The sequence below is a fragment of the Zingiber officinale genome, chromosome 8A (assembly GCF_018446385.1).
Source record: "Zingiber officinale cultivar Zhangliang chromosome 8A, Zo_v1.1, whole genome shotgun sequence".
Taxonomy (NCBI): Eukaryota; Viridiplantae; Streptophyta; class Magnoliopsida; order Zingiberales; family Zingiberaceae; genus Zingiber; species Zingiber officinale.
The window spans coordinates 56,123,014-56,150,074 of NC_056000.1; the positions used below are offsets into that span (position 1 = coordinate 56,123,014).

General features: G+C 35.2%; 2 protein-coding genes and 1 non-coding gene across 4 annotated transcripts; all 3 read right to left on the bottom strand.

Moving 5' to 3' along the window:
- Positions 1-1,017: 1,017 nt before the first annotated feature.
- On the bottom strand, positions 1,018-5,884 carry LOC122009148 (FHA domain-containing protein FHA2-like). The gene is made up of 3 exons (XM_042565172.1): positions 5,150-5,884; positions 1,994-2,151; positions 1,018-1,430 (listed from the first exon to the last, which is right to left on the bottom strand). Exons 1-3 carry the CDS (start codon positions 5,820-5,822, stop codon positions 1,221-1,223), a joined length of 1,041 nt encoding a protein of 346 aa, XP_042421106.1. The 5' UTR covers positions 5,823-5,884; the 3' UTR covers positions 1,018-1,220.
- A 1,803-nt stretch (positions 5,885-7,687) lies between these two features.
- On the bottom strand, positions 7,688-25,872 carry LOC122009149 (type II inositol polyphosphate 5-phosphatase 15-like). 2 transcript variants are annotated; one of them, XM_042565175.1, is made up of 11 exons: positions 24,850-25,872; positions 21,868-22,120; positions 20,966-21,776; positions 20,001-20,125; positions 19,765-19,849; positions 11,178-11,340; positions 11,031-11,068; positions 10,668-10,935; positions 9,490-9,613; positions 9,016-9,376; positions 7,688-8,400 (listed from the first exon to the last, which is right to left on the bottom strand). In XM_042565175.1, exons 1-11 carry the CDS (start codon positions 25,676-25,678, stop codon positions 8,044-8,046), a joined length of 3,414 nt encoding a protein of 1,137 aa, XP_042421109.1. In that variant the 5' UTR covers positions 25,679-25,872; the 3' UTR covers positions 7,688-8,043. The 2 variants fall into 2 exon arrangements, with proteins under 2 accessions (XP_042421109.1, XP_042421108.1); XM_042565174.1 differs by lacking the exons at positions 7,688-8,400; positions 9,016-9,376; positions 9,490-9,613; ... (1 more) ...; positions 11,031-11,068; positions 11,178-11,340 and adding exons at positions 14,169-14,947; positions 15,555-15,915; positions 16,029-16,152; ... (1 more) ...; positions 16,861-16,898; positions 17,008-17,170.
- An 802-nt stretch (positions 25,873-26,674) lies between these two features.
- On the bottom strand, positions 26,675-26,777 carry LOC122013094. The gene has a single exon (XR_006120438.1). It is a non-coding gene; the product is annotated as a U6 spliceosomal RNA (small nuclear RNA).
- Between the last annotated feature and the right edge of the window lie 284 nt (positions 26,778-27,061).

A 27,061-nucleotide genomic window follows, 5' to 3' on the forward strand; every position in this document is an offset into this window, starting at 1 on the left:
CAGACCTCACATAACGTTGAAATTCTGAAGCTAAATGATGCAATTCAGAGGACGGGAAAGATGATCATTCCTGGTAAGTGTTGGAGGCATCTTAAGCACTCATTGCGTTTCTTGTTTACTGTTGAGCTTATCTTCGCATTTGTTATTGAAAAATTTATTTGGAAAGATTAGAAATATTACCATTCTTTTCATTTGATAATAACCTGCGTCTTTTTTTTTCTTTTGTCTTGCAGCAGTTTGCCTACATATGCCTCACCATATTAATACGAATAGCACCTTTTGTTTCTAAACTCAATTGTTTAGGAAAAAATGAATTATTTTGGCACTTTTAGGATGAAATTCCAAAATACACATTTTAGGTGGGCATGAACTCAGCATTAGTCTTCAAGTACAGGTTGATTTCATGTCATTTTGTGCAAATTCCTTCTAAGCAAATTCATTCTGAAAAGTTTGTCTCAAACCGAGTTGTTTAGAAATCAATAACAAGATATCTCATTGGTGAAAATGAGCCACCTTCGGGGCTATGATACGATGATAAACAGTAGGACGGACTTCTTAGACACATTATACTTGAAAAGTTTGAATTATTTGTGACGTTGGGCCATATATCAGGATCCCTCTGTACTTCCAAATTTATTTTGATAATCGATGAAAAAATTTCATAGAAATAGACCAATCACCTCGAGAATTAATCTCATCATAAAAATTGATCATTTAAAAAAAATGAAAATAAGCCCACAAATGTTGTCCATTTTAAAATCATTTTGCTGATATCTGCAAACTTGTCCCAAGCAGATTAATTTTGAAATGAACTATCTTGGATCCCGTTAAAGTATCATTGGCATGAGAATCTTGAAAATGCATTGTGAATCAAATAAACAACAAAGAACTTTATTAATTAGTTGGTCTTTTCGCCCAATGAACTAACTGGTAGCAACATGAAATACTATTGTCCCTCGTTTCCACACGTAGGAACAAAGCACAGAATTTGCACAACACCAATCAAGAACAAAACCATTTGATAAAAAGTGTCTCTTTAATATTTAATGATGGGAATTAACTAGCAGCTGCGCTGTCGCAAGTGATTACAGCAAACACAAAGTTCTCTGGCATCCAACACTCTAAACTAAAGACCACACATGTATGTAAATTTCTAAACTCTGCGACATAGTTTTTATTTTCAAGACAATGCACGTACGAGCTGCGTTGCAGTGACAAGGTTAAGATAGCAAGGACACCAGGGAAACAAACTCGGATGTTATCCTCCCTTTCGATCTTGTATTGATCACAAAGTGCTCTGGGTATTTCCGAAGCAGCGTAAGGAGGCCAAACCAAGGTCTTCCTTTGGTTTCAAGAGGGGGCCAGTCCTCGGATGTGAGGTACCTCTTAACTCTGCTGTGGTGCCACACATTGCTATATTGTTCCACAAGCTGAACCAAATGATATGAAAACCGTAAAATTGCTTATGTTGTATAGACTGATTCAAGATTAAAGACATGAGAGTTTCTAACATATTGGGAAAAAAAAAATACTGACTGATCATCACATTGTAGATAGAACAATTTTTTCCAAAGTTTTTCCAGAAAGCATTTGGAATGTCTCAAGTTAAACTTTGAGTTTCGAAAAAGTTTCCAAAACAAATGAAATATAGAAACCTGAACCCATTGGGCCTAACTAAAATTCAAAATGCTTGCAAATCATGTCAGCTAGTACATAAGCTCAAAAAGATTCACATCCTTAATGTGTCAGTAAGAAAACTTGAGAACTTGGAATCAGAGTCCGAAATGTGATGCCACTGAAATTCTATATCGCTTGTCTGAGAAGGCTTCAAATTATAACCTAAGCAAATTGACTTGCAAAACTAAGCAGCCGAAATCAAACAAAAGTTTTCTAAAACCCTCCTCAGCATAACCCATATATATAAAAATCACCATGTTATTTAAGAACATAATAATTCAAAAACTCTAGTAAGATCACTGGTTTTTGAGCTAACCTCTGCATGAAGTTTTACCATAGGCATCCACTCTCCAGGTCCACAAAGATCAGATAGTACTGTGGCTACAGATGAGACAACATCCTTCTCTTCCAATTGTAAAAGTTGATGGTTATCCGAATCCCTGTCAATCCTTGATCTTGCTTCAGACTTTCTCTCTGTGAACATTGAGAAAGGTATGATGTTCCTTAATAATATATATTGCAGGCAATCACAAGATAATGCAGATGTAGAGCTAGGGAAAAAACATTTAAAAAATAAAGAATATGCTACATCAGAATTCCAGGTCATTACATTTCCAATTATCTGTTTTCTTAATTATCCACCTTCAGCCTGGTTTTAGGAAGGTGAGATGATCCTTTTACCAGCTTTAAAAAAACCTTTTGGACAATTAAAACTGAGTGATGATGTTCTTACACAATGGATAGTGGATGCAGAACAAGCTTACTACTGTGATGACATGCAGCTGGCAAAGGAATGAAGGATTAAGGCAACCAATTCTAATGTTTTTTAACAGTCAATTTTAGAAATTTAAACTTTCACTCCCTTTTCCTTTCCTTCCAGAGAATCACAAACTGGGGACATCTATATCCTCCAATTTTTTCCCCTACCTCCTTTTTTGCTAAATTATTGTGTTTCCTTGTAGAAGATTAGGCCTTAATAAATCTTTCTACACATTGTTCCATAGTGATATTATACACTTCCATGACGCATCATATATTTACAACATGTTAGCGTGTCAAGGCATTTGTATCACAGAGACATCAGTCTAATAACCTTTAAGATCAGAAAATATATCAATTTTTTATAGTACCAAAGTGGTCCATTTAGGAGAGCAAACAACAGCTATCAATTAATTTATTGATTTACCAGCAAATCTTCTTCTTACATTAAAGCCCTAAGTTTCCTAGTATGAATTCAGTCAATGGAAATGGAGGAGAATCCTTCAGTTCATTTAGAAATTTGCTCCTTAAAACTTGGGTAATCAATATTTGAGTAACTGAAATAATGTAGTAAGAAAGCAGCACAAGATACTACATATGTAGTTATTCCTTCTTCCCAATTCCCACGTTAGGAAGATCCTCATGCACTAGAAACATCCAATCTAAAATTGGAAAAAAGTCAAGAGGACATCAATAATCTTGCCTAATGATATTTGGGATGGAACTTCTGTTCGATTGCTACAGATAACCAACTAAAGCAAGGTATTTGATCTACTACGTTGCAATTTGATGTCTAAAGATTTTTCAGCTAGACAAATTGAAGATATTACAATTACAGATGATATAGTCTTGCCTAGAATTCAAGGCAGACAAAAGCTAGTTGCAACCCTTAAATAGTTGGGTCTAACATGTATTGTCATTGTAGTTGTTTCATTTTGTACTGGGAAGTACAACAGCTAAGTTTGTCAAGTTTTGTTGGAGTAAATGGGTTATGGACTTTATGTTAGCTATGCCTGTCATGTTTTGTTGACGGAAATGGATTATGGACTTTATGTTCTTCCTACAACATAAAAGTAAGCATGGTCACTGTAATGACAGAAACTTCCAAGAAGAAAAAAAAAACAACAGGATATAACTGTTACAGAAAACATAAGCTAATGTATAAATTACTAATACTCCACAATCCCTGGCTGAGAAAATTTACTACTAAAAAATCTTTTGAAGAATAGGAGCCTAAGATATTAAGGTAGAAGTATATAAAATAACCCTAATTTTGTGATTTCTACTCCACAAGTTTAAGTGAAAATCTAGCCCTCAAATTATTCTAATAAATAAAATAACATGAGAACACAGGTATGAATAATCATGAGTATGATTACATTGACTTGATCCATTTGAACCCGCACAGAAACAACTAAGAAATCTAAAATGCCATTTTTTTAGAAGCATTTTCCAAAGTCAACTTTTCTCCATAATGTGCAGTTTAGTTTACTTCAGAAAACTCTTCTTATGGGACTAAAAACTCTAATTCTTTATTTTTCAAAGAGGCATGTGACCATATACCTTCACAAAATTTCTCCTTGCCCAAATAACCAAAGTGAATTCTAATTTTGCATGAATAACCTTAAAACATGAGCACATTTCCAAAGTATCCAAATGAAATGAAATGTTCACATGGGGCTTGCTAAGTCAACAAAATTGCTTTCTTTGTCCAAAACTTACAACTATTTGTTCTTAAGGAAACTAAAATCCCAAAAGTTAGTCCAAAGTAGCAATATTCACATTGCTAATGTTCCTTGTAACTTACTATATAAACTAACTAAAATTCTACTGTACCTACAAATATAGTCTAACCAGATAAGCTCTCTCACTAAACATCCATTATCATTTAGAGGGGGGTTACCTTTACTATAAAACCAAAATGATGGCCAATTCTTACCAGTATGACATAGAATGGTACCAAGCTGGCTGAATGCGCAAATGTTGAACTGAAAGCCAAAGAACTTGATAAACCATTGCTTAAACTGAAAAGGTTTAGTTGACATGATTTCAAAAACTGGTTGGTCCAAGTAATGTGTTCAATACATGATGACTAGTTGCAATTATGCTTGTGCTAAGCCCAAAAAATCAGAGTTTGCTGACTCACACAAGAAACCAAGACTCCAAGAGGGCTATTTATGTAGTCAATAATATGATTGCTAATTAGAGAGCGGTAACATAGCAAATATAGAGGGAACATGGAATGGTATTAATGATACAACATACAGCTTAAGAGGCTCAAAATTTAAAACTTTGCTTCAAATCTGAGACTATAATTTCGCCATGATTCTTCAAATTTTATATCCAATCGATCCACCAAACCTTGCACAAATACTCAATCAGAATCATCATTGACATCCAGAACAAACCACTCGCCATTTCAAACTACTCCCTCATTAAAAAGCTAAATGTTATTTGCAATCATGGCTTGTTCTCTCCAGGCCTATCGCAATAAAACTAAGTAATCTCAAACTTTACCACCAAATTGTGAACATAGTCGACATTTACTAGTATTCCTCCAAAACTTTGCGAAGAACCTTTTTTTCTTTTTTTTTTTTCCAGCATAAATTAGTGCCATTTCGAGAAAGAATAGCCATGAAAGAAGAATACAAGGGAAATTTTGAAGGACTAGGAGAAGGGCAAGAGATGCCCTTCACTGAACCAGTCAGTGTACCTGAAGGTCCAGCCTTCCCAGCGACAGTCACTGCGAGCCCAGCCCCATAACCTGCTCCGGATCCTTCTATCTCACCGGACACCTTTCGCACCTTCATCAGCCCAGCTCGGGCGAAACCATCATTCTCCAATCCGTCCCCCTCGTCCTCCTCAGCCTCGTCGTCGTATGAACCATCCCACAAGTCTGTCTGGCGTGGCCGCCCTTTTCGACCGAAAGGCGGCAGAATCGGAGGGACAGGCATCGTCGGGGGCGGAGCGGGGACAGGGGGGTGGAGCTGACGGACGGCGGCGGATGTGGCGAACATAGATCGGATGGGGAGGAGGAAGTAGAATTTCTTGTCACCAATCTGGAGGAGGTCTTGGGAATCGAGCTTGACGGGAGGGTTACCGGGCAGGTGCAGAACGCCCTCGACGAGGCAGCCGTTCTTACCGATGACCTCGAGGGCGAAGCGCCGGCGGGGGAAGTCGTAGAAGATGCGGGCATGGTGGCGGGAGATGTTCATGCCACCGCCGAGGCTGGATAGGTCAACGTCGACAGTTGACTTCTTACTGGTGCGGCCGAGCATGATGGAGTAGGTCTGCATGTAGTACTCGAAGTCCTCGCCCTGAAGTTTGGCGAACCCCGCCTCCACCTCTCCCGACCCGGCGCCACCGCCTCCGCCTCCGCCGGCCATGTGCGTTGTGGGAATGGATTGCGATTCGGCTGTCTTCTAGAATCATCCATCCTCTACCTGCTGGCTTAACTCAAGGGTTTTGGTTTCGCTATTTCCCTTTTTCTTTTCTTTTGTTTGTTTTTTATTTTTCAATCACAATTGTGCACTGCTGTACACTCCGTGGTAAATGGCAAACGACCTTCTACCAAATACAATTTTAAAATTTTTAACAAAATTATTATAAAATTTTAAATTAACCAATGTATAATTTTTATAAATTTTATGCCCTTTATTAATGCCTGATAAATTTATGGATAAAAAAATAAAAGAGACTTATTATTATTATTATTATTAAAAATTATTATTTTTTAAAAAACATCAAAACAATGTCACATCCCTTTTATATCTAGGATATTCTCTCTTTATCCCGCTGGTATAATTCTAACAATTAAATCAATTGGAGCAGAGATCTTCTAGTCCACGATCTTTAGATCATTCTTAGACCCCCTACTCTTTCATAAATGGTATAGACTGAATCCTACGTATTAGATAGACGAAGTTGTTCATCCCACCTTATGAGAGAGTAGGTCTCCTCTGACTTAAGAGATCCAAGACCAGATGATCCAGCTTGAATCAGTTAGATTGATTATTTAATCTTAAATAACTATGAAAATATAAAAATTATTGTCCAAATATATTATTTATCGACCCAAACAATATTATACTAATTTATGACTCATTATTGGGCTTTAATTATCTCTAAGCTTTAATTATTACATATTATGTATGTGTTTTATTTTATTTATTTATTATTTATTTTACATATATCTAATAATTTTGTTTTATTTCAAGGTTTCCATATCTTTTTAACTCTATTTTCATAAGTAAATGAGTTCAATTAACTAAATACCCTTTTCTACTTTTTTTTTTTTTTTTTTATAAAAATGTTCCTACTCGATTGAGATTCTTATGTTACGGTGTAAACTAGAAAACTTTCAAAATCACTTCTATTTGGACTTCACATAAAAATTTGGATCAATATAAACATTTTAGTCAAAACTATTGTATGAACTTAATTGATTAAAATTAAAACGTAAATAATATATAATAACTCCATAGGCTTCAAGTAATATAATAGTAAAACTAAGAGTATATAATGATTTGAGAGATTTTTTTTAGTTAGCACTATATATAACGGCTCATTAGTTCAGTATTTTTAAATAATAATTTATTAAAAAATTCATCTATTAATTTGATTCTTAGATTCATAAAAAAATTAAGCGACAGAGTGCTATTTATGGAATTGATAAATTTATATCTATCTAACAATTTTGTTTAAAATTGGAACATGTCTTAAACAATAAAAAAAATAAAAGCATAAAACAATTCCAAAGGTTCAGGAAGCACAACAAAAGAGTCACTTTTGAAATTTGATCAGTAATTTTTATCAAAATTGTTATCTGATCTCGAGTCGAACAATATAATTAAAGGGAATATAATGACTTTAGGGATCTAGGGAGCATAATAAAAGAGTCATATTTGAAATTGAAAAATTTTAGGTCTGTGAAATAAATTTAGTTATATGTATGTAAATTGATCAAAATCAAAGAATGAAGGTGATAACTTTAAGGAATCCAAAGAACACAACAAACAGAGAAGTGAAGTAGAACAAACCAAAGATAAAAAAAGATTCTATTGCAAAACTAAGATATCCACTAATTATACATACAGAGAAGTCAAGTAGAACCAAAAACCTACTCACAGCACCAGAAAAAAATTTAATACATAAAAAGTCACAGGCAAACTAACTTGTGCCCGGATCAAAATATAAAAGTATACATGTCTTGAGTTTCCAAACAGAGCAATTTAAAAAAAGATCAGCATAATTTAGAATTGGCTCCTTAGTTTCCATTTGTCATTCCAGTGCTTGGCTCTTTAATATGTTTTCAGTACATGGAATGCGTTCCACATAATTTCAGTCAAACATTGGTTTGTTGTAAGATTTGTTCCAAAACTATAATTTTAACCCTATCCAAAAATCTATTTCTCACTCTGCCATAATACTATACAACAACACAAAACATTTCCTCAGTCAACTGATCAGTTACATCCGCAAGAACTTTAATTAGTTGCTGGAAAGAATTAATTTGGTTTATGCTTGTGAATTATATACAAGGAATTTTTTATGTCAATTGCACTGGATCTATTTTGTAGACTTGTGCAGTCCATGACTTGTGCAACCTCATGGACGACGCGCACTTGATATTGATAAGTTGGGAACTCCCGTGGATGAACTGCCAAAGTCCCGAACATCTGACCTGTGCAGATGACTTGATTGGTTCCTTTTTCTATGTTCTTTTCTATCACCGCACTCAGCTCCAGGCGAGGAATGACGTACTGCAACCTTATGTGCTTTGCTGTCTGTGGAGCCAGTTCCGGTGACTTGTATTAGCAATAGTACTTCTTTGTCCCTAATGTCTTCACACCAACAGTTCTGTGCAACTCCATCAACATATTCTTCTTTAGTGTAGTAATCATCATGAAGCACTGAAACTTCTATTGTTTGTCCAGGCTTGATTATGCCACTAGCAGGATAAACCTTAAAAATTGAAATAATCAGTGAGAGAAAGCTGAAGAATGGCTGGGTTTCGTATGAGTCCTGTAAGGGACAATACAACTAAAATACATGCTTTAAGTATTTAACAGACGATTTTGGTGGTGTGTATTTCCGTCAATTCATACCTATGATTATCAAACTTTGAAACGTATTTGCTAAATTAATCAAATTGAAAGGCTATAATCAAGATGATACAAGTAAAATGAGCATGAGAAAATCATTGTTCACAAATGGAAGATGAAGTAAACTCTAAAATCATGTAACTGTATAATTTAAAATGCACAATAAATATTTTATTGGATAAAATATCAAGGCTTTCAGATCCAAATCTCAGACACTGGTTCTACTGGAAGCAGAGTTTTTTGAAAACCAGACCAGGATAGAATAGGTCAGGCCCCTGGGCCACAATTTTTCTGTCTGATAGATTAACAATGCACATTAATCGGATGTTTTCTACTGTTTGAATGGAATCAAATTGGGACTTTGGCTCCTGAGTCAACTGATTGAACTGGCTGGCCTGGTTTGATCCAGTGGTTGTAATGAAGATACACAAGAATTTATATAAATAAATATCAGTTATAAAACCAGGAAATTTACCTCTAGCCAGAGAGGAAAACCAAAGGAGCATCTAGCAGAAAACTCTGATGCATTTGTATCCTCCCCAATTGTGGCCTGGCCTTCACAAATGATCTGAAAGACAGCTTTGTACTTTTCACACTTATTTGTGATACGAAGAATGGAAGCATCTTGGTTTTGCAGGATTATGTTGTTAGTACTAACAACAATTTCTGGAACAGCACAGGATTCTTCAAGCAAGGATCTTATCTTCTCATTTGTTGTTATTATTCGTCCATACTCTTGCCTCCTTATCAACTCATCTCTATGTGCAATTTCCACACAAAATATGCACCTAACAGGCTTGTGATCACTATCAGTAACATCCATACATGCTTCATACCTAGCAAATGAAGATGCTGTATCCATTAGTGAACCATTAAAAAAATTAGTGCCCTATCCATTAGTGAACCATTAAAAAATTATCTAAGAAAAGCATCGTCTGAAAGAACTTACAGTGTGATTGAAGAGACTACGGGACACTTTAGTGAGCATTCAGCCACTGAAATTGAGCGACTGTCACGATACAATATTCTATCACACCATGCAGGGATACGTTTTTTCTCGCTTGAATCGTATCCTGAGAAAGCAAATGATTCCGTTTCAGAATTGAGACTACACAAGTCAAAGACTTCAACAATCTCATTGTCAAACAAAGTCTTCGCCAAGGTTTAAAATTTCGACCCGTGCCGAAGTTTTGGTACTGGACCGGAACGATACAGTTTCGGTACCGTATCGTGTTGTGCTGATATAATTTCGGTATTTTTTAAATATAAAATATATTAATTAAAAAATAGAATATTTAACATAAATACTTTAAAAATAAACAAAATAAACAATATAAAAAACAATCTTTAAAAAAAGGAAAAGATATGAAAATAGATAATAAATAAATAGAAATTTTATGAGTGTTTAATAAAGCCTATTTAGATTATCTCTATCATAACTAGGAGTTGATTAAAATAATTAACCTAAGTTTAATTAAAAAAAAATTCCGAAATCCGATACCACTTGCGAGCTCACGCTACTTCGGCTGTGTCGCGGGGTTGCGCAACCTCGCAGCCATGGCCACGAGGATCGTGTGACTCCTCCAACATGACCACAATGGTCGTGCGACCCCTCTGTGGTGGCCGCAGGGTCGCACAACGCCTCCGTGGCGACAACGAAAGGGTTATGCGACCCCTTGTTGTTGTTGTGGGGTCGAGCGACCCCTCCGCTGCGGCCACGAGGTCGTGCAACACGTCATAGTTGTCGTGGGTTTGGTGTCGGGTTGTGCCGGTGCCGGTCGTCGAGCGGAATGAGATGTTTCGCCCGTTTCGACCGTCTCGGCACGACACTTTAAACCATGGTCTTCGCAACGAATTATAAACTGCTAAACTAGTTACATGTTTTTAGCCATTAACATCTGCAGAAGTAAAATTACTGATACTAAAGCTTCAATCCAGTAAAACTGAGCTTCAAAAAATAAGAAATCAATCATGTTACAAATGCATCTGCTAGAACTAATTGGAACTGATAAACTACCTTGTTATTCATAGAATATTATTTACTTCTGCCAGAGTCAAAACTATTAGACTTAAAAATTTCATCCATGAGAAATAATTATCATAATTTAATTTTTGTTAAAAGCATACCTGCTAGACCTACTTGATGTCTTTCAAACTTGTATGTTGGAGGAAATTTAATTTGCCCTTCACGCATTCCTTGGAAGACTTTCCCTGCTTTCATTTCTGCCCGGAGTTGATCCTTCTCTCTAAGCCAATCAAAACATCTTTGAGACACCATGTCCCGAGCTTCATCATAAGATATGCTATGAAGCCGATAATTAAAGTCACCCAGAAAAACCACCATATCAGCTTCTGACAAGTCAGGTTTCCCATCATCAGGCTGAACTGTTGCAACCTGTCAATGTCACAAGTATTGAACTTGGATAAAAATGGCATTCACATGGAAATATATGCTCATCACGATTGATTGAAAAATTCTTTTTTACATACATTCACAGAACGATGCAATTGGACAGATGTAGCAGCGCCTGCATAAAAGATGCAACGTTGCTATTAGAATGATGTTACAAGGATTAGACATGGGGAAGATGAATGTGTTTCATGTTCCTGGAAACTTATACAAAGTAAGTGCCAAACCTGCTGCACCAAGTCCAGTAGTTGACCGGCTGAAAGCCATTGTTCGATAAACATGATCAAAATCAGCATTCCTCCTGCTCACTGCCTCCAGGTGAGCAGCAAAATGACAGTTTACAAAACATATTATTCTGCCATAGGTTCTTATCCTCAAGCCCACAGCTCCCTGTATGGCAAATAGAGTAATTTCAATGAAAATTAGAATAATTGGTAAACAGATTATTTTAGTACAATTCACAACTTCCCCATAGATCCCTCCATGGCTGATGTCTCAAATATAGCTATGCAATATTTTATCAGGCAACAACTAACCATGAATGATCTGATGCAACAAAATTCCTAGTTGTTCACATTAAATTGCTCTTGGGTGAAGAATCAAAAAGGAGATTTTAACACACTTCTTAAGAAATCAAGGTCTATAAGCAGAGCAAGTTGTTATTACACAATCTACAAGTAGTTATATATGTAGATTTAGCATAGCACAGATGGAACAAATTCTTAGGTAATAATCAGTCATCTTAGAAATCACCGTTCTTCTAAGATTAGTATGGAAATGAAAAGATACTGATCACCTTTCATCCCACACAAGATTTTTTTTTTCCTTTTGTATTAGTTAAATTAACTAAAAAATTCCCATGCACAATAAGCTATGTTTAATTACTCATCTATCTAATAATGGCATTGTATTTTATTTTCTTATGAAAATTTAATGAGAAATTGGATTTTGAATGTAGGACCACTGATTTGACATTTGTCAATGCTTAATTTTCAGTTTTATAGGGTAACTAATGTCACACATCATTTACCGTACTGCAAGTCTCCATATTTTCATCTTCAGATAAGATGCTAACAAACATTATATACTATGGTTAGCATGCACCATCTGATAATGCCCAAAAAGAACTAACAGACAAACTCAACCAATTCCATAATTAATACTTGGTTGGCATATGCAATCAACCAATATCTGAAACCATGGTTAGCATACTATTTTATAGACAATTGGTGAACAATAAATCTAAAATATTAGAATGTTGTGCAATTGTTATTAACTGTTAAAGAATAAATAAAACCTTAGTTGGTCTACGCACAAAATTTCCTTTACATATTTGGGAACTGAACCATAAGTTCGATTAATATTTACAGTCCCATATATTGTGGAGACATAATTAGAATATCTTTTACACCCTAGAATCATCCATCCTCTACCTGCTGGCTTAACTCAAGGGTTTTGGTTTCGCTATTTCCCTTTTTCTTTTCTTTGTTTGTTTTTTATTTTTCAATCACAATTGTGCACTACAGTACACTCCGTGGTAAATGGCAAACGACCTTCTAACAAATTTAACAAAACTATTATAAAATTTTAAATTAACCAATGTATCATTTTTATAAATTTTATGCCTTTTATTAATGCCTGATAAATTTATGAATAAAAAAAATAAAAAAGACTTATTATGATTATGATTATAATTATGATTATTATTTGTTAAAAATTATTATTTTTTTAAAAAATATCAAAATAATATCACATCCATTTTATATCTAAGATACTCTATCTCTTTATCCAACTGGTCCAACTCTAAGAATTAAATCAGTTGGTGCAGGGATCTTCTAGTCCAAGATCTTTAGATCAATTTAGATCCTACTCTTTCATAAATGAGATGGATTGGATCCTACCTATTAGATAGACGGGATCGATCATCCCATCCTTTGAGAGAGTGGGCCTCCTCTAGTCTAGATAATCCAAGACCAAATGATCCCATTTGAATCAGTTAAATTGATTATATAATCTTAAATAACTATGAAAATATAAAATTTATTGTCCAAATATATTATTTATCGACCCAAACAATATTTTACTAATTTATCACTCATTATGGAGCTTTAATTATCTCTAAGCTTTAATTACCATTTATTATGTATGTGTTTTGTTTTATTTATTTATTATTTATTTTGCATATATCTAATAATTTTGTTTTATTTCAAGGTTTCCGTATCTTTTTAGACTCTATTTTCATAAGTAAATGAGTTCAATTAACTAAATACCCTTTTCTACTTTTTTTTTTTTTTATAAAAATGTTCCTACTCGATTGAGATTCTTATGTTACGGTGTAAACTAGAAAACTTTCAAAATCACTTCTATTTGGACTTCACATAAAAATTTGGATCAATATAAACTTTTTAGTCAAAACTATTGTATGAACTTAATTGATTAAAATTAAAACGTAAATAATATATAATAACTCCATAGGCTTCAAGTAATATAATAGTAAAACCAAGACTATATAATGATTTGAGAGATTTTTTTTAGTTAGCACTATATATAAAGGCTTATTAGTTCAGTATTTTTAAATAATAATTTATTAAAAAATTCATCTGTTAATTTGATTCTTAAATGCATAAAAAAAATTAAGAAAACATTCTACCATTACACTATTACCCAAGGAGTGACAGAGTGCTATTTATGGAAATGATAAATTTATATCTATCTAACAATTTTGGTTAAAATTGGAACATGTCTTAAACAATAAAAAAAGTAAAAGCATAAAACAATTCCAAAGGTTCAGGAAGCACAACAAAAGAGTCACTTTTGAAATTTGATCAACTAGTAATTTTTATCAAAATTGTTATATGATCTCGAGTCGAACAATATAATTAAAGGGAATATAATGACTTTAGGGATCTAGGGAGCATAATAAAAGAGTCATATTTGAAATTGAAAAAATTTAGGTCTGTGAAATAATTTTAGTTATATGCATCTAAATTGATCAAAATCAAAGAATGAAGGTGATAACTTTAAGGAATCCAAAGAACACAACAAACAGAGAAGTGAAGTAGAACAAACCAAAGATAAAAAAAGATTCTATTGCAAAACTAAGATATCCACTAATTATGCATACAGAGAAGTCAAGTAGAACCAAAAACCTACTCACAGCACCAGAAAAACAAATTAATACATAAAAAGTCACAGGCAAACTAACTTGTGCCCGGATCAAAATATAAAAGTATACATGTCTTGAGTTTCCAAACAGAGCAATTTAAAAAAAGATCAGCATAATTTAGAATTGGCTCTTTAGTTTCCATTTGTCATTCCAGTGCTTGGCTCTTTAATATGTTTTCAGTACATGGAATGCGTTCCACATAATTTCAGTCAAACATTGGTTTGTTGTAAGATTTGTTCCAAAACTATAATTTTAACCCTATCCAAAAATCTATTTCTCACTCTGCCATAATACTATACAACAACACAAAACATTTCCTCAGTCAACTGATCAGTTACTTCCGCAAGAACTTTAATTAGTTGCTGGAAAGAATTAATTTGGTTTATGCTTGTGAATTATATACAAGGAATTTTTTATGTCAATTGCACTGGATCTATTTTGTATAGACTTGTGCAGTCCATGACTTGTGCAACCTCATGGACGACGCGCACTTGATATTGATAAGTTGGGAACTCCCGTGGATGAACTGCCAAAGTCCCGAACATCTGACCTGTGCAGATGACTTGATTGGTTCCTTTTTCTATGTTCTTTTCTATCACCGCACTCAGCTCCAGGCGAGGAATGACGTACTGCAACCTTATGTGCTTTGCTGTCTGTGGAGCCAGTTCCGGTGACTTGTATTAGCAATAGTACTTCTTTGTCCCTATTGTCTTCACACCAAGAGTTCTGTGCAACTCCATCAACATATTCTTCTTTAGTGCAGTAATCATCATGAAGCACTGAAACTTCTATTGTTTGTCCAGGCTTGATTATGCCACTAGCAGGATAAACCTTAAAAATTGAAATAATCAGTGAGAGAAAGCTGAAGAATGGCTGGGTTTCGTATGAGTTCTGTAAGGGACAATACAACTAAATTACATGCTTTAAGTATTTAACAGACGATTTTGGTGGTGTGTATTTCCGTCAATTCATACCTATGATTATCAAACTTTGAAACGTATTTGCTAAATTAATCAAATTGAAAGGCTATAATCAAGATGATACAAGTAAAATGAGCATGAGAAAATCATTGTTCACAAATGGAAGATGAAGTAACTCTAAAATCATATAACTGTATAATTTAAAATGCACAATAAATATTTTATTGGATAAAATATCAAGGCTTTCAGATCCAAATCTCAGACACTGGTTCTACTGGAATGGAAGCAGATTTTTTGAAAACCAGACCAGGATAGAATAGGTCAGGCCCCTGGGCCACAATTTTTCTGTCTGATAGATTAACAATGCACATTAATCGGATGTTTTCTACTGTTTGAATGGAATCAAATTGGGACTTTGGCTCCTGAGTCAACTGATTGAACTGGCTATCCAGTGGTTGTAATGAAGATACACAATAATTTATATAAATAAATATCAGTTATAAAACCAGGAAATTTACCTCTAGCCAGAGAGGAAAACCAAAGGAGCATCTAGCAGAAAACTCTGATGCATTTCTATCCTCCCCAATTGTGGCCTGGCCTTCACAAATGATCTGAAAGACAGCTTTGTACTTTTCACACTTATTTGTGATACGAAGAATGGAAGCATCTTGGTTTTGCAGGATTATGTTGTTAGTACTAACAACAATTTCTGGAACAGCACAGGATTCTTCAAGCAAGGATCTTATCTTCTCATTTGTTGTTATTATTCGTCCATACTCTTGCCTCCTTATCAACTCATCTCTATGTGCAATTTCCACACAAAATATGCACCTAACAGGCTTGTGATCACTATCAGTAACATCCATACATGCTTCATACCTAGCAAATGAAGATGCTGTATCCATTAGTGAACCATTAAAAAAATTAGTGCCCTATCCATTAGTGAACCATTAAAAAATTATCTAAGAAAAGCATCGTCTGAAAGAACTTACAGTGTGATGGAAGAGACTACGGGACACTTTAGTGAGCATTCAGCCACTGAAATTGAGCGACTGTCACGATACAATATTCTATCACACCATGCAGGGATACGTTTTTTCTCGCTTGAATCATATCCTGAGAAAGCAAATGATTCCGTTTCAGAATTGAGACTACACTAGTCAAAGACTTCAACAATCTCATTGTCAAACAAAGTCTTCGCAACGAATTAAAACTGCTAAACTAGTTACATGTTTTTAGCCATTAACATCTGCAGAAGTAAAATTACTGATACTAAAGCTTCAATCCAGTAAAACTGAGCTTCAAAAAGTAAGAAATCAATCATGTTACAAATGCATCTGCTAGAACTAATTGGAACTGATAAACTACCTTGTTTACTTCTGCCAGAGTCAAAACTATTAGACTTAAAAATTTCATCCAGGAGAAATAATTATCATAATTTAATTTTTGTTAAAAGCATACCTGCTAGACCTACTTGATGTCTTTCAAACTTGTATGTTGGAGGAAATTTAATTTGCCCTTCACGCATTCCTTGGAAGACTTTCCCTGCTTTCATTTCTGCCCGGAGCTGATCCTTCTCTCTAAGCCAATCAAAACATCTTTGAGACACCATGTCCCTAGCTTCATCATAAGATATGCTATGAAGCCGATAATTAAAGTCACCCAGAAAAACCACCATATCAGCTTCTGACAAGTCAGGTTTCCCATCATCAGGCTGAACTGTTGCAACCTGTCAATGTCACAAGTATTGAACTTGGATAAAAATGGCATTCACATGGAAATATATGCTCATCACGATTGATTGAAAAATTCTTTTTTACATACATTCACAGAACGATGCAATTGGACAGAAGTAGCAGCGCCTGCATAAAAGATGCAACGTTGCTATTAGAATGATGTTACAAGGATTAGACATGGGGAAGATGAATGTGTTTCATGTTCCTGAAAACTTATACAAAGTAAGTGCCAAACCTGCTGCACCAAGTCCAGTAGTTGACCGGCTGAAAGCCATTGTTCGATAAACATGATCAAAATCAGCATTCCTCCTGCTCACTGCCTCCAGGTGAGCAGCAAAATGACAGTTTACAAAACATATTATTCTGCCATAGGTTCTTATCCTCAAGCCCACAGCTCCCTGTGTGGAAAATAGAGTAATTTCAATGAAAATTAGAATAATTGGTAAACAGATTATTTTAGTACAATTCACAACTTCCCCATAGATCCCTCCATGGCTGATGTCTCAAATATAGCTATGCAATATTTTATCAGGCAACAACTAACCATGAATGATCTGATGCAACAAAATTCCTAGTTGTTCACATTAAATTGCTCTTGGGTGAAGAATCAAAAAGGAGATTTTAACACACTTCTTAAGAAATCAAGGTCTATAAGCAGAGCAAGTTGTTATTACACAATCTACAAGTAGTTATATATGTAGATTTAGCATAGCACAGATGGAACAAATTATTAGGTAATAATCAGTCATCTTAGAAATCACCCTTCTTCTAAGATTAGTATGGAAATGAAAAGATACTGATCACCTTTCATCCCACACAAGATTTTTTTTTTCCTTTTGTATTAGTTAAATTAACTAAAAAATTCCCATACACAATAAGCTATGTTTAATTACTCATCTATCTAATAATGGCATTGTATTTTATTTTCTTATGAAAATTTAATGAGAAATTGGATTTTGAATGTAGGGCCACTGATTTGACATTTGTCAATGCTTAATTTTCAGTTTTATAGGGTAACTAATGTCACACATCATTTACAGTACTGCAAGTCTCCATATTTTCATCTTCAGATAAGATGCTAACAAACATTATATACTATGGTTAGCATGCACCATCTGATAATGCCCAAAAAGAACTAACAGACAAACTCAACCAATTCCATAATTAATACTTGGTTGGCATATGCAATCAACCAATATCTGAAACCATGGTTAGCATACTATTTTATAGACAATTGATGAACAATAAATCTAAAATATTAGAATGTTGTGCAATTGTTATTAACTGTTAAAGAATAAATAAAACCTTTGTTGGTCTACGCACAAAATTTCCTTTACATATTTGGGAACTGAACCATAAGTTCGATTAATATTTACAGTCCCACCATATATTGTGGAGACATAATTAGAATATCTTTTACACCTAATTCTTTACACTAACTTCATTGCAAGGTCTGGAAAAACATATGTAAGCAAGATGTGGTCAACCCACTACATAACATATGTGGTATATGGAGTTAAATGACAAGACATACATGGTCAATATTAAAATTAGTAAAAAATATTTATATTAATATCTACAAGGTTTGAACTTTTAAGTCATGCCTGAGTTTTGATTTTGACCAGAACAATACAGTTTTAATATCATATTGGAGTGTTGACACACAGCGTTGATAACAAACTAAAGGTGCAAGGAGGAAGGAGATGAAGTAAAGACAATTGCATACCTACTGGTAAATATTTAAAGTATTATCTATCTTAGGTCTACAGCTAGAATTCTACAATTTTAACATTGCGTTATGTTAATGCTTAGACATAGTTTAGTGTACATTGAATCTTACCAAGATGAATTTAGATGAGTTTTATTCTTTAATATCCTTTTGTAAATACCCTTATGTTGGGACGATGGTTCCTTCTTTGTGCTAAGGTCTAACTACGTTGTTTTAATGGTTTGAAAATAAATGTAAGTTAGGTCTTTGTATTTTATCATGCATATTGTGCCAGATTGTTATGAATTTGAAGCTTAAAGTGGTATATCTTGAATGAAAGCCAATGGATGTGGAGCCATAAAGAGCTTCACACTCGTGGATAGTCATCAAGCTTGGAAATGGATCCAAAGATACATGTGTTATTTTAGATTGTAACAATCCGATTTAGTTTCTAGGTAGAGTTTGTTATTTAGCGAGCTATCTCTTAGGTCATAGAGAATGTTTGAAAGGTTATCTTAGAATTTAAGGTTGATTGCATGGTCAACCAAATTTAGTATTTTGGTTGACTAACATTTGGCCAAAGTAAATGTTGTCTCAATGGTCATATCACAAATGTTGGTCAAACTAAAGTGGTTTTTTGGTAGACCAAAGTCCCTAGAAATGACAATTGAAGCTGTGTTTACAAGCTATTGTATAGGATATTTTGGCACTGATACTTGCAAGAAAACATCTAATCATCCTCTATATTAATCATGTGCTAAAAGGAACATCAAGAGACTTTGAAAGAAAACACAATTTCATCCTTAGAATTGAAGTTCTTCCAGATTAAACTCTAGTCACCTCAGTTTAGATCTTTATACATAAAGTGAGATTGAGTTTTTTTTTTCTCATTGTTTATCTTCTTAAAATTGTGTTTGCTTTTAGAGGGCATCTAGAAACATTCCACATGGATTGTATCATTCAATAGAAAGTAATCAACAATAAGAGGAACTTGCTGGAGACTACAAAGATAGGCCCCATGGAGTGAGCAAGAACTAGTTTGCTCAGATAGAAGGTATCTAGATTGATGTAGGATGAGCTCTAGATCAAGAAGTGACTCGACTAGGGAGAGTCTAGTCAAGTTATGTCACCAAGTGTTACGTATCATCATTAAATGGAAAAAAAAAAATTATCAACCTTTTCATGAAGTTAATGAACTCTATGCATAAACTCAAGATTTCTCTAACTTGGACCCAAAAATGAACTAAACCAAGAAGTGTTAGTTACAAGAATTGAAAATGTCACCTTGTTTCCTATCGTACGTCCCAATCCGCATGGAACAGCCGCAACATCAACATCACCAATATGTGACTGAAGGTCCTTCCTAGCCCTAGGAAAATAATAAACTAAGATTATATAATTGATAGTGAAGGCAAAATACAAGTTTTGAATCATAGATGCACTAGAAAAGGTTACGAGTGTAGTGAAAACATAGCATGTGTTGAATTTTCACTTATTTCTTGTTTAAGCTGAATGCTCACCATGCAGCAATGAGTAACCCTGCCAGCTGCCTGGAACCAATCCGCTGAAAGGATGTTCTTTCATCTAGAGTATTGCCTATAGTATCTAACCACCACTGGCCATTAGCACTTCCCTCAATTCCTACCTAAGATCATTAAAGAAAAATTAATAATGTAAGAAAAGCACCAAAATATGACTTAATATTCACAAATCTTCCATCTATATGGCAAATGCAATAAACACAATAGATCTACTTGCACCTTTCATCTTAATAATAGTAAATATGAAAAGTCAACAACTTATAAACTAGAATTATGGCTTGAACCATTTCACAATATTCAATCTCTGATTGGTAAGATGCATCAGGGTCCTCATCTTATGGCTTGACTTTTTATGCCCTAAACCCTAAATCTTGGATTCTCACAAGTGAACAAATATTCTGTATTGGATATGCTTTTGGTTCATAGTTTGGCTTCTTATTCAGAAGCTAATCCCTTACAACTTGAATATTTTTCTTAAGCCAAGATTGTGTTGCTTGTCTTCTTATTGGTAAGTTCATCTCTATGGCCTCACTTCAACCCTAAGCCCTATCTCAATTTATGAACACACAATACCTCAATATCTTATGGCTTGGTTTGTGGCTTGATTTTCCCTAGAAAAGAAAAATATTTATCATATTGTATGTACACTCATAGAGCTCATTTTTTAATTGGTTTGGTATTGTTCATAGACTCTCAATATAATAAAATTCATCTGGTGTGAAGACCTTTGTTAGTCAATTTCCTAATCTCTGAATTCCACCATTGGATTAAACTTGGTCAGTTTATCCTTTTCTTGATAGGGAAACAATAATAAGAAACCAAATATTTTCATAATAAATCAAAACAAGTTAAGAAAATCCTGTCCAGGAGCATAAACCAACTTTCATACAGCAGTCAGAATCCATAAGAGTAATATCATAATTAACATGTGGTAAATATCTTACACTTTCTTTAGCAGCAGACATTGCCAGGAATCCTGCCCCCATTTCCACCTCTTGCAACCCAACTACAACTAAATCAACTTCTGATGCTGCGGTACCCAACCAGGACATGAGGGAATCAGGAGATGCTCTTTCTTGTCCAACATTCCAAGTTCCAGCTAAGATCTTAAGATTTTCAAATTTTGTATATGATTGCTCCTTTTGGGCAAGTTCTATTCGCAATAAATCATCAATAGGTCCAGGAGATCTTATATTCCACCCACGTATCCCGCCATGTTGTGCCAGTGTGAATATATATGAGCCTCCAACAGCCATCTTTATAACTGGACTGCTATGTGCAATCCATTCTCCAATCAGATTGCAATCAAGATCAAAGATCTGAATATTGCCACTAGCATAACCCACCCATAACCGTGGCCCATGTGTACAGATACACTGAACAGAAGAACAATGATGCAGAACCTCTTGCAATCGATTCCCATTTCCATCCCACTGAACTAGTGTTCCATTTGTACATCCAGTCCAAACCATTCCATCTGTTGATGTAGTTATTGCTTCTGTTCTCTGATTATCTTCTCCGAATGGTCCCTTTGATGCAACTCTGCGAACAACACCAGCTGCTCCTAGAATGGCATTACGTGAACGCTGGAAAAAACCAACCGAACCCTGCGACTTTTCCTTCTTTGATGAGGAACCAATCTTTGTCTTCATTTCATCGTCCAAAGATGGATCTTGTGAAGATGGAATATCAACTCGATTCTCTACTTGGCCATCTATACCAAACACTTTAAGAAGATCCCTTGTGCGAGAATCCCTGAACAATAATAAAATAGCCATAAAATTGGCAATTAGGATCGCACCAACAAAACGATAATTTGATGTACACTGTAAACAAGAAATTATACCATAGTGCAAAGGATAAGCTAGTGACAGTCCATACTTTGGATCTGCAATTATCAGATGCCATGAATTTCACATCCGTTGTAGGCAAGTTCCAAACACCATTTGTCATAGCTTGGCTCCTCAAGTCAACAAACGACCTCTCAATTAGTAATGCAGCCATATGTCTTTCCTCAAAAGTGAAAGAAAGGGCTTTTTTAATGGAATCACAAGGCCAAGCCTTTATAACTCCCCCCTCAGAACCTGACCAAATTTCACCTGGAATTTCAAATGTAATTATATGAATTACTTGGGCATAGAAATCAATGAAGAAAACCAGATAATGGAGTAGTCATCTCCACATTCCAGAAAAGAGTGTCAAACATAATCCAATGAAGAAGATAATGGTTAAATCCAGAAGATAGATTTGAATTATTTCCAAAAACCAATAAAGTCCAAATTCCTGGTATGGGAACTGTGGCTGTTTGAGCTTCTTCTGTGATTCAAAGCGAATTGAATAATTGATGGCTATTAAGGAGAGTTTGATTCCCCATTTATCTGATTCTGTTGAATGTTTGGGGAGTTATGTAAAGCATCAATACTCAATAAGGCACTTAGTTATGGATATATGCAGATCTAGTGATGATGTTGCAGATTAAATAGACTATTATATATGAGGTTGATGTTGTGGCTAGGTTTATTTTGGAGAGGGGTATGTTTTTGTGTGGTATCATGGTGAAAAAATAATTGGTCCTAGAAAAAGCAAAAGACTCCTTTCTTTTCAGGAGGTGCTCATAGATTCTATTCCTAAATTATAATTGTTTAGATGTTCTTTGGGAACCAAAATTCTTAGGGCAATTGAGAATAATCCAGCAAATTGTGCTGACCATAGAGAAGAAAGATAAGCCGAGTTATATCAGACAATGGTTACCACCAACAAGTATTGAGCAAACAAAAGATATGGAGCATTTGGATTATAATCTTTCTGTTTTACAATAAATACCCAAATAGTCGAGTTTGACAACTAGAGACTAGCTCTTGGAGAACCGTAACTAGAGGCCAGTACCCAACTGAATCATCAGGTTGTTTTTCTTTTAATTATTACTCTTAAAAGCATTCAAATCTCATGAGTAAGCTGAAAAAAGTCATTTTTGTAAATGTTATTTAATTGAATTTTGTACTCAATTGAACCTTTCATAATCCTTCTAGATTAAACATTAGAAGAGACTTCATAGCACAGTGAAATTTTTCAATAAAAAATTTTGGAATGTGCTTAAAACTCATCTTTTTACAGGATTAACCTTTGCTCCAAGACCACAAACCAACCTTTTTACATGGTTCACAAAGGTGGAGATTCATGTAAAATGAAAGAGGAGCATTTTTTTATTATGTAGCATAAAAATAAAAGAAATAACTCTAATCTAAGACCAATAATTAAATATCATGCAAAAATTGGACATAATAAAATAAAATAAATGCAAAATCATAAGAAGTGATCCAGTGACTGTCCTAAGGCAAGATATCAACTTTTCACTCAAGGTGGCACGAATCTATGCCTCAAAGATACAACAAGGAATTGCAGCATTTTTTTATTATGTAGCATAAAAATAAAAGAAATAACTCTAATCTAAGACCAATAATTAGATATAATGCAAAAATTGGACATAATAAAATAAAATAAATGCAAAATCATAAGAAGTGATCCAGTGACTGTCCTAAGGCAAGATATCAACTTTTCACTCAAGGTGGCACGAATCTATGCCTCAAAGATACAACAAGGAATTGCAGCGATAGGTGAAACACCTTATTGTTACAGATATCCAGTATAAGTAGCAAAAGCTGTTCAAAAGAGAGAATGCAGAAAGATTTTCATTTCCTCTAGTGGTCTACTCTTTTATAAATGGAGCCACCCAAATTAACTGAGAATCTTAAAATATAAGATTCAACTCAGTAACAACTGAGCCTGTATAATAAGATAAGCGTGCTCAGTGTCTTCAATCAATAGTTTATCCTCAAAATCAATCCATCTCAACCGTTGATCACATTACATAAATAAATATAGAAGTTGTAGACTTAATCAAAGTGTATTCATTATATTTTTCTATTATATAAAAACATTTTGAGATCAATCTTGTTTATAATTATGCAGGCATATTAATAAGTCCACCTTCTAAAAAACGGTTTTTTACCGAACCACATAGGTAAGTTTCCGAAATTACCTAGTTTGAATATATTTGAAAATTTTAATTCGTGTTCAAAAAATCATTGCTCTCAATATATTGAGTCAAATTGACGTTTGAGGGCATGAATATAATCAGGAGAGGTAGACGAACACATATGAACTAGTTTCATGCCAATATAAATGACCTCAGATTGACATGAAACTAGTTTCTATATGTTCGTTTACCTCTCCTGATTATATCCATGCCATAAAATATTAATTTGACCGAATATATTGAGAGTAATATTTTTTTGAACATGAATTGAATTTTTCAAACATATTTGTGTTCAAAAAATCACCGCTCTCAATATATTTAGTCAAATTGACATTTAAGGGCATGGATATAATCAGAAGAGGTAGCCGAACAGATAGGAACTAGTTTCATGTCAATCCGAGTTTGTTTGTCCATCAACTAATTTTACCTAAAATCAACTTTGATAACAAAAAAGAGCAAATCAGTCGACTGATTTACTCAAAATTTTGACATTACTAATAAAAAAAATCAGTCAATAGGGGTAAAACGGGAAATGGGTGCGTGATTTGATAATTTTGAAACTACCTATGCGATTTGGTAATTTCAAAAACTTACTTACATGGTTCCCTAAAAAGCTGTCAAAAAAACAGAACTGATATGACTCTTGAAAGCTTTTCAAGGGATAAAGACACAACAGATTAAATATCAGAAGAATGAAAACCTAGAGGTGGATGGAACCTAGACGTTTTCCTCTACTCTAACATTTCTTTTGGATATAACAAAACCACAGCTTAGTTCAGTAGTGCTACTTACCATAAGAAGTGATGACCATCGACAGCACGGGAGAGCGGTTATGCGCTTGCCACGAGAGGCCTTCTCTAATCGGAGAAACTCTACCAGCATCTCCAGCAGAAATCGTGGTGGTTGGCTGGTCCATCTTCCATGAACGGATCTTTCCATCCTTGTGTCCGCTCCATATCAACCCATTGGCGGCATCAACCTCCACGCACAGGGTCGGCGACGTGCGGCACGACTCCCTGAAGGGAGCGCTGTATTCATCGCCCTTTTTAGCGAGTCCGCCGGCCTCCCATTCTCCGAAGACGTCTTTGAGGTTCCACACGCGCATCCCGGACTCCTGGCCCGCCCAGAGCTGGGATTGGATGCAAACGATGGTGCGGAGGAAGGAGCCGGCCTGGGTGTCCCGGAGCGGATGAGGCCGCAGCTCGAGGGCGGGCGGCCGGTCGGGGTGCATCGCGGTGCGCAGGGGAACTCGAAAGATGCCGGCACCACCTCCGCTGCCCGTGAATTCGGGGATCTTCCCGGGGGCTCCGCCGTACTCCGACATGACGCGCTCAAGGGTGAGCGCCCCATCGGAGTCAGGGATGGAGGACCCTCCGCCGCGGCTGTCTAGAGAGAAGGTGTGGGTGAAAGCGGCGCGGTTTTCGGAGGAGGTGCAGGTGCGGGCGTCATCGTCGAGGCTGTACTTGCGGAGAACGCTGCGGCGGGCGGAGGTGCTGAGGACAGCGGCATCGCGACCAAGGGGCTGGCTGTAAGAGATGGGCTTCCGCTGGGACGGATTGGACCGCACGTCCGCTGCCGTGGCGTCTGGGTCCTCCTCCTCCTTCTCCTTCTTCTCATCCATGCAAATCCCAACCTCAAGGAGATGAATTCAACAATCAACAACTCTGCTCAATTTCTTGTTCTCGGTCGGGATCGGAGGAGAGCGAGAGGTGAAGAGATGATGAGGAGCAGGGGCGACCTGTACGCGGGGGATTACAGGTGGCACCGTCCCTATCCACCCGTTTAGTTGCCTCGCATTCAAGACTCTTCGAGCAAATGGACGTGGCCTATGGCCCTTGTGACTTACTTATTTAATTTTAATTCTTTATGATACAATAATAGAATAATAATATTCTTTTCTTTTAATTAATTTATTTATTTTTTAAGGAAAACGTAAAGTCAGTAGTAGATAGTAGTAGATCCACGTTGCAGTGGATTGGTCGACGGAGAATGGCCTATTTCTAAAGGAAGACGTCGCGACGGGCCGCCCTGCTTTTTCTGCTTGGAGGACTAATTAATGCCAGCGGGTCCCACGGAAACGGATGAATTATTATTTTCTATAATTTTCAAAATTCGTGTTTTCATTATTTTCCCCTCTAAAATATTATTATTTTCGATTTGGAGAGAAGAAAATTAAATTCTATAAAATAATAAAATATGTTGTTATTGTAATTTTGACTTCTGGGCAGTGGGCACATTAAATTAAATTAACTTTTTATGCAAATAATGCCTGATTTTGTTTAAAAAATATATAAATAAATTTTTAAAATTTTACTCATTTTTTTTGGTGAACTATCTACCGTCCAATTTTTTTATTTTTAATCTGGGTGTCCACCGAATGACTTTCACATGCTCTACTTTCACATACTATCCATCTATGTAGGATCCATTGAGGTCTACACTAATAAAAAAAAAATATAGAACCGTCACATACCCCTTAGAATTGATCTCACGAATATAGAGAGAGATAAATATAGATACACAACTGAAAGCGCATAACCGGAACGTTAACGCCAGACAATGACACAACGAGGATCAAACCCTGAACCTTTCGACCATGAAACTATGCGCCCCCAGCAAAAATTTGAATCATTTCTCGATTTATGTGTGACATCCTTGTGCAGGGGTCATGCTAATCTTCTCTGTATCGTTCCAATTTTATCGGATGTCTCCGAAGAGACACTAATGCAATCACGACTTATGATTGTCTTTGATAGGATGAAAAGAAGCAAATCAGATTGTTTAATTTTTTTAATAAATATTTAAATGTTTAAATAAAGTAAAATAATTTAATATTTGAATGAACAATTTTAAGTGAAATGGAATTTAAAATTACTCATTCTACTACACATTTTATATCTTAAAAATGCTCTCTATCAGACAGAATGAAACATTTTATAATTTGAGATAAAAGAATATGATAAATTAAATATATTAAATCGAATAAGATGGACTAGGCAAGCTA